Source organism: Poecile atricapillus, chromosome 13, assembly GCF_030490865.1.
Source record: "Poecile atricapillus isolate bPoeAtr1 chromosome 13, bPoeAtr1.hap1, whole genome shotgun sequence".
Lineage (NCBI taxonomy): Eukaryota > Metazoa > Chordata > Aves > Passeriformes > Paridae > Poecile > Poecile atricapillus.
The window spans coordinates 8,210,157-8,218,976 of record NC_081261.1 but is presented as its reverse complement, the minus strand read 5'-3'; the positions used below and the strand labels follow the sequence as shown (position 1 = coordinate 8,218,976).

The 8,820-nt window shown below is 38.7% G+C and overlaps 1 protein-coding gene across 2 annotated transcripts; it reads left to right on the top strand.

The window, feature by feature from the left end:
- The first annotated feature begins 2,056 nt into the window (after positions 1–2,056).
- LOC131584184 (neuropeptide Y receptor type 6-like) lies at positions 2,057–8,530 on the top strand. 2 transcript variants are annotated; one of them, XM_058849038.1, is made up of 3 exons: positions 2,057–3,668; positions 5,777–5,853; positions 6,851–8,530. In XM_058849038.1, exon 3 carries the CDS (start codon positions 6,869–6,871, stop codon positions 7,985–7,987), a length of 1,119 nt encoding a protein of 372 aa, XP_058705021.1. In that variant the 5' UTR covers positions 2,057–3,668; positions 5,777–5,853; positions 6,851–6,868; the 3' UTR covers positions 7,988–8,530. The 2 variants fall into 2 exon arrangements, with proteins under 2 accessions (XP_058705021.1, XP_058705022.1); XM_058849039.1 differs by lacking the exon at positions 2,057–3,668 and having other exon boundaries at positions 5,711–5,853.
- Positions 8,531–8,820: the final 290 nt, after the last annotated feature.

Here is an 8,820-nt window from a genome sequence, read left to right as displayed (position 1 = left end):
AATATGAATTTATGCAGTCACACTCCTATTACAATTACTCACATATCTTATCACTTTTTCAGTGAGAAAAGTAACTTTGCTGACCCAAAAAATTAAGATGCTAACCTTCCAGCCAGAGAGTGTATTCATCTCCATATCAGCTCTATGACAACTGAATAAGATTCAGAAATTAGCCAACAGTTCATGGTATGACACAATTTTAAAAATTAATATGTTATTTTAAGTAACTCATTTATAGTTATATCAGATTTTTAAACAGTTGACTTTTCATTCTAGGCATAAGCTAATTGAGAATCAAAATTGAGATCAGGAATCAAGGATATTGTAAAGGTGTCCTTTAGAGCTTAGGAGTGAAACCTAAACTCCAGGTAGTGAACATGAATTATTTTTGGGACAATTATCTCCAATTAGAAAAAAAATCTCTGAGTCATGGAGCAGTGTACATACAACTTACACTTGTACATCCATGGAGAAAAAGTCCCAGAACATTCTTAGCTTTTGCTAGTTTGGACACATTGGGAGATATTTACTGAGAATCCCTTACTAGTGTGTTGATCTCTCCACAGAACAGGAAAATGTGAGGGGAGTGTGTTTTTCCTCCATCACAGCATGTTGTCTTACTTTCACTAACCAGCACATCCAACACTAACATATGAGATTTCCAGTTATTTTTATTTTTCTATGCCTCTTTGAAGTGCTATAAAGAACAGTATTTATTAGGAAACAATAATCCAGGAGAGAGATTTGTGGGTGTTGGTTGACAAGAAGTTCAACATGAGCCAGCAACATGTGTTTGCAGCCCAGAAATCCAACCTGGTCCTGGGCTGCATCAAGAGCAGCATGACCTGCAGGATGATGGAGGTGATTCTCCCTCTCCACTCTTGTGAGACTCCACCTGCAGTGCTGCATCCAGCTCTGGAACTCCCATGTGAGAAGGATGTGGAACTGTTGGAGTGAGTCCAGATGAGGCCATCAGGGTGCTATGAGGGCTGGAGCAGCTCTGCTCTGGAGCCAGGCTGAGGGAGCTGGGTGTGCTCAGCCTGGCAAGGGAAGGCTCCAGGGAGACCTCAGAGTCCTGCCTGTGCCTAAAGGGGCTCCAAGAGAGCTGGAGAGGGACTTTGGACAAGGGCCTAGAATGACAGGACAAGAAGGAATGGCTTTGTAGTGACAGAGGGCAAAGTCAGGTGGGATTTGGGAAGAAATTCTTTACTGTGGGGGTGGTGAGTCTGGAAGAAATCACCCAGAGAAGCTGTGGTTGCTCCATCCCTAGAAGTGTCCAAGGCCAGGTTGGATGGATCTTGGAACATCCTTATCTAGTAGCAGGTGTCCCTGCCCATTGGAACTGGATGATCTTTAAGGCCACTTCCAACCCAAACCAGTCTGTGATTCCATGACCCTTCAGATATGTTACAGGTCTCTGAATCACCTCTTAGCCAATCTGCTGTTAAAGAATTCCTTCACGTGGGAAACTGAGAAATTGTACATGTACATCTCTACTAAATCTTGCTTTCTGAAGAAGGCTGCAACAGGCAGAAACAAGGACTGCTGCACAGTTACACAGGAGAAGAAACTAAGCAAAAGAAAAAATTTAGAGTGATCAACCATCAAAGATTCCTGCTGGCCAAGGAATCATGTAAATGCCAGAGCAAAACGTAAACTCAAAGGAGTTAAATGTTATATTTCACCAACAGGTTGTTACCAATGATAAAGTTATTACAAACTTTAAGTTTAAAAATCTATTATGGCACTTCACCCATCACTTAATACTGAGCAATTTAGAAATTACAGGACCATTGATAAAAAGTAAATACAATTCTGCTATCTATTAACCTTTTTTGCAAACAGACACTCCAGCATTTGGCTGAAAAAGTATACTGTGATCGCTCCTCCAGAGCCACGGGTCCCACTTAGCATACATACCTTTGACATGAGGATTAAACACACCGGGAGTAGCTACGCCCACAAGCCTCTGATGCTGGATGTGATCTAATTCACAGGTTACAACACAATTAAATCCACATGAGGCAGCAGGTTGATACAACTGTAAAACCAATGGATTGCATGTTAAAGACTCCACTTTTTCCACAAAAGAAGGACTGCATACAGAATTATATTAGAAACAGAGGCATGTGTAAATAAGTAACGTGACCTTTAAAACTTATAAATAGAATCAGAACATCTTTTAATTTTATTGACTTATTTGCTTCATAAATAGATAATACATTTTTATGGCTTGTTCCGATGCTTATCTATCACACTGCATGTTCAAGTCCTGATTAACTTCCTGGGATTACAGTACAACCAGAAGCAGAATTTCTAAAGTACTTTGGCAAAGCTTTGTTTTTATAGTAATTTTGACATAATCAAACCCAGCAATTTCTAGAAATGTTTTCAAAAAATATATTCACATGGCTTGATTGCAGCATTTTTGGTTAAAATATCAGAATTCCCAGACCACACCTAGAATAAAAAGCACTGGGTTAAACTAAAGAGAAGGAAGTTTTACAGGGAGATGTTAAGGCAGTCTTCCTAGCAGTCAATTAAGCACTTGAATAACTAATCTAAGATTACCACAGATGGTTATAAAAGTCTGGACAAACACATTATGAATAGACCCAAATGTATGAAAAACAGGATGTTCGTCTGGCCTGATCGCAAAGGCTCCCTCCACCCTGCACCTATTTTATTCAAATACTATAGCATGACAAGCAATAATATTTTTAGATAATTAGTTCTGAATTGCACTTCAGTACATCATCAGTGTTGATCATCCCAAAAATCCTACTGCTTTTTGAAAATCATTCTCTTAAAAAAACCAAACTGAGATATTAGAAGTGGACCTGGGTAAAAATGCAAGAGTTTATACAGCAACTTACCAGATTGCAGGTCCTAAGAAAAGCAGTTCCTTTCCCACTCCATAAATGTTCATTCTAAATATTTAGTGAAGAAGCTGAATGCTTATTTTTATAAACATGTGACTAGAAAACATATGGACTCTTACTGAAATAACAGTAATAGAAATTAAACGCCTTTTCACTATGTGCTAGTACAGTGTGCCATGCCCTGCTTTTCAGGAATATTGCCTTTTTCCTGAGGAGTATAAGCTAAAATATCAATTTATAACCAAAATCTGATTATCTTAATTGCAATAAAGCAAATGATACACTTAATAGGATGTGCATGCTCTTTCCAAGCAGCTTATTGTATTGCTGTATCAGTCAAGTAAGCAATATGCCATCTGCAGATGTTTATGTATGAAATCCTGCAGAGGGAAAACATTTGAACTACAGAACAGATTAAATAATTGAAAATGAAATTGCATGATAAGGTGTTTGATGGGGTGGAGGGAGGCAGCACAGTGGAGGAAAATCCATCCCCATGACTACTGGTCCTTCCTCCTCCCTGCTCACTGCTGTTCGCCTCTTCTTGGATTCCAGAGCTTGTTTTATTCCTCAGCAGCGTTCCTACAGCCTGGCAGATTCAGTATTGTTGGAAATTGGGGACGGTGGTTTGTTTCAGACAGAGAAGAAAGGAGAGTTTAAGTATCGCTTTAGGAGACATGGCTTTGCTCTGGATTCTTTTATACAGAAAGAAGACGTGTTTGCTGGCTCTGAGAGAAAAGGAAAATTGTTAAAGGCAGTGTGGATATGACTTGAATTTTTCATCAGGTAAGAAGTCAGAAAATCTGTAAAACTGTGACAAAAGTTATTGAAATATCTTTTAAAGTATTATTCTCTACAACCTATATTTAAAAGTGAATGTAAATTTTCCTCCACATTTTATCTGTGCAATACTTAGGAACTTAATAAACAGTATTTATAATTGAAACATTTACTGGTCACCTTGAAAGGATGGGACTATTCATCTTTAGCAGAGGTAAGAAAATACTTAGTAAAAAAAGCCTTTCTAAAACTAATTTTATTTTAGACTTTTCTTTTGCTTATGAATGTTTCGGTAATGTTTCTGCAGATAGAGGAATTAAACAAGACTAAGGGGTTTATAATAACTTACAGTGTTGAAATCTTACTATAGTAGAGAATATTTTTCCAAAATGCATGGATTAGGGGTTGAAGTAATTAGTTCTTTTTGTTAAACACTTCAATTCTGGTATCAGCTGCAGTTGTGATCCAAGGATGCTGATTACAATAACATTTATTTATTAGATTAAAAAGTGCTAGTATGTATTACAATGTAGTTTAACATGCTGCAGTAAATACTAGAGTAACTTATTTTTTTAATGCTATAAATACTCCAGATGTTCACCAAGACAGGTAAAATAGTTTTACAGCCAAGGAAATGTTTAAATTGCCTCACAGACTGCACTCTTTAACTCCCAGCACAAACTAAAGACACTAAAGACTGAAAATAAATGACACATTCTCATGAGAAAAGAACAGTGTAGATGGAGACTGTGCCTAAAACTGATGTAGCAAGTAAACTGATTAGGTAAGTACAGGGACTTTTCCCAAGCAGAAAATGCCAGAGAAGCCCTACCATCCTGAATTCCTGGGAGAGGACATTCAGAATTTGCTATCAAACTGTGTTGTGCATCCATGGAGAAATAAGCAAGCTTAGCAAATAGTGCATAAAATATTACAAACTTGGCTCAGCCTCATGGCCTTTTGAGTCTCCACAGCTTCTCCCACTCACATATAAAGCAGGGAAGAGCAGAATTTGTCTTTGTGCCATCCAGGTGGACACCACAGGCACTGCAGAGAAAAATCATCCCTGGGGCAAAGCAGCCAGACTTTAGATCCTCACACTTCTGAAGTGGCAGTAAATCCCATCTGGGAAACAGCTGCCACTTTTGGTGGTAAATCTACCATTTAGGGCCTCTGTCCTTCCAGCACATGCATCCTTGGGTGTGACAAATCCAGCCAGGCAATCAGTGCTGCTCCAGGGAAAGGTGAGTGGCAGTGCATTCCAGGAAACAGATGGTTTCGAAGGGGCTGTTACCCAGCCACATCATCGGGTTCTGCAGGACCTGACTGTCAGAGTCACAGTCCCAGGCCTCTCTCCTGGACTCAGGAGCAGAAGAGTTTGTGGCAGCTGGTGAGCACACAGCAGAGTACCCAGCTCTTGGTCCTGCCCTACTGAAGTAGGGATACCTGCAAGGAACTGCAACATCTATCAGAGCCACCAGACTTCCCATAGTTTTTGCAGCAGGATTGTAGAATTTTCTATATTATTCCCCAACATAGCTTTAACCAAGCCCAGTACATTCTTTAGGGAGACTACAGAGCTTAGTGCTAGCCCTGACCACAATTTAAGTAACTTTTGGGACATCAGGACCACATAGAGTCACCTATATATGCAGCCACTTCCCACTCCAACATGTGTATGTTAATTGAAAAGGGTATTTTAATCAGAATGACAGTGGTAATAGTTGCTCCAAAGGTGAGAATAGTGGTTTTTGGAGATTTTTTTTAGAATCCTGATCTGAAGCACCCAATCTTATGTCAAACAGAAGTATCAGGATAAAGCAGTCCAGGATATAACTCTGGCTGGAATATTCTTTGAGTGTCTGTGGGAAAACAACTACAGAATCCTAATTCCCCTGGATAACCCTGGATTTAGTGTTTAATTTTGTACAGACCACCAAACTTTTTTTTTATCCTTAGTGGATAAATAATGGCAATCATATCTGTGGAAGGGCTGACAAATCTTCTACACATAAGCAGATTATTTCTAGTAATAATAAAACATCCACCTATTCCTTCTTCTTTCTGTGTATCCTCTAACTTCCCACTGCTTCTTCATTCTTCTTTCTCCACAGGCTCTCAACACTATTACTAGGGGTGAAGAATGATCTCCTTCCAGCTAGTTTTTCAATAATGTCACTGGGGAATTAAGGTGAGTTAAAGAGAGTTTTGAAAGATATATGTGAAGAACATATATAAATACACCATTTTTAAATTTTAAAATAACTCTTTTCATACTTAGCTTTCCCTTTCCCAGGCTGGAAACAACCTGGCTGGAAAGCTGGTCAGCCTTTAAATTAAAAGTAACTTTTTCACTCAGTGATAAATTCAAACCCATCAAGATATTCTATTGAACCTAACTCTTCCCATTAGTTTTGAAACCACAGAACTGTGCAAATACCAGATGTTTTTTGCTTGACTCCTGTTTAAGTTAGAGCTGAAAGAGCAATAGTTGTCTGCATAACTACAATGTGAACTTCATTTTGTTTACATTTTCCTCAGGATAGATTTAGGAAAAAGGACATACTATCTTCAGTGCATCAGTAGAACAGGAAACTCCCTTTAAGATATCATTCATAGAGTTTTTGAATGCCATTTGAGTTCAAGCACACATAATTTTGATTAATTCAGGAGGATTGAATGTATTAACTCACATTGCTTTGTAGTTCTAATGAAAATCTAAGTGTGATGTCTAAGGTTGCAGAGTGATGTCAGGACCCAATTCTTCTTTTCTGGTAATACAAAAGCAACAGATTATCCTCATTGGAATCCATTAAACCTTAAATCTTCACCAGAGACAGATCTTAGAATACTTTATTCTGAAAAGCAAACTTTATCCTCAGCTGGTAAAAGAGGATGAAAGTGTCTGTACAAGTTTAGTCAGAGCTGCTATCACAGCTATTGCTTGTACATCAGTTATAGATCTGTAGCACTGTCAGTGCAGAACCCCAGAAAGGTGACATCAACCTCCTTCCACAGAGATACATAAACCCACTAATATCCATGTGCTTTTCCAGTACTGTAATTAATCATGTTAGATTTGCTCAAAACTGTAAGGACACTGACTGCAATGGTAGACCCACAGTACTCACTGCCTTGAAAATCTCCATGGAAAGTATATTCTAAATAATACAAGGTTTTGTCCGTAGGTTGGAAGATACTTCAGGATGGATAAAGCTGTTCAGCATCCCAGTGAGATCCTGAATCAAACTATCTCTAACATTAGCCTTTCTCAGTTCTTGAACTTTGATACATGCCAACTTTCCTCCCTTACAGAATTCTTGCTTATCACAGCTTACACATTGGTTACACTGGTGGGGCTTGTTGGAAATCTTTGCTTAATTATTATAATAAAGAGACGGAAAGAAGCTCAAAATGTCACCAACATTTTGATTGCCAACCTCTCTTTATCAGATGTCTTGATCTGTATCATGTGCATTCCTGTCACAGTTGCATATACCTTAATGGACCACTGGATATTTGGGGAAGCAATGTGTAAAATAGGCTCTTTCATACAAAGTCTCTCTGTCACAGTCTCCATTTTCTCACTTGTACTCATTGCTATTGAGAGATATCAGTTAATTGTGAACCCACGTGGCTGGAAGCCCAATATTTCACATGCTTATTGGGGAATTCTTTTTATCTGGGGGCTTTCCCTCATCATATCCGCTCCTTTTTTAGTATTCCACCAAATAACAGATGAACCCTTCAAGCATCTGTCTTTCCACAGTGATTTCTACAAGAACAAGGTTGCTTGCATCGAAGCATGGCCGTCTCTTACAGAGAGACTGATTTTCACCACCAGCCTGCTGGTTTTCCAGTACTGCTTCCCATTGGGGTTTATTTTTATCTGCTATCTCAGGATATTTGTATGTCTTCGAAGGAGACGAGGTAAAATTGACAGGATGAGAGAGAATGAGAACAGGCTGAGTGAAAACAAAAGGATCAATATGATGCTGGTATCAATTGTTGTGACCTTTGCAGCCTGCTGGTTGCCTCTCAATATATTCAATGTGGTTTTTGACTGGAACTATGAGGCACTAATGAGCTGTAATCATAACCTGACATTTACAATCTGCCACCTTGTGGCCATGATCTCAACATGTATCAATCCCATCTTTTATGGATTTCTGAACAGGAACTTTCAGAAGGATTTGGTAGTATTAGCTCACCACTGCAAATGCTCAGCATCACAAGATGAATATGAGAACATCGCCCTTTCAAACCTGCAAACGGATGCATCTAAGGGGTCTCTGAAGTTAAACACTCCCCATGTGGATGTATAAAATAATCTAACTGTAATTTCCAAAATTCTGTATTTTGTTGAAGATGGCCTTTTTCTGCAGGTCTTGGTCATGTTACCACCAAGTTTAGAGGAAGTCTTTGCCATTTAATTTAGCAAAAACAGGATTATGCTCCTATAGGCATACTCTTAACAAGTACTTTATGATAGTATTAATGCTGATAAACCACTTCCAACAGTCCTAAAGATCAATAATAATAAATTATAAACAGTATTAATGTCTTCCTATTTTTAATCCACAGTTTCCAAGTCACTGCATGCTACCTTAACTCCAATAAAAACGTTTCCATTTCAGCCACTGTTGGGGACATCTTTCCTAAACACCTGGCTTCCCCCAGGTAAACGCTGGACACTGTGGTATTCCTAACTTCAGCCTTTCACACACTGTTTTCTGGCATTTTTATTTTCCAACACTGCATCAATACCCTCACTGGTTAACCTGCACTTTAGAGGCAGCTCACATTGTAAGGAAGGCCCTTGAAGTTATCTTTAGACTCCACCACCTTCCTTTCAGCCCCCTCATGCAGTTTGCTTTGGCCCAGTACCTGTTCAGCCCAGAAATTGTATTTTAACAAGGGAAAAGGCTAGAGTTGGACTTTCATTTTTTTAATGAACTCTAAAACAGGACCCATTTGATGTACTGCAAGTTTCACTCAGAATGATGTTGTTCAAGATAAAATATATATTCAGCATTTCTTCTAATAGCATTGCATTCTCTAAACCACCAGTAAAGTTTATTGCTTTCTGTCTTACCATCATCACTGCTCCTTACAACAGACCTTTTGAATCTCCATTATCAAAAAACCCCACTATGAA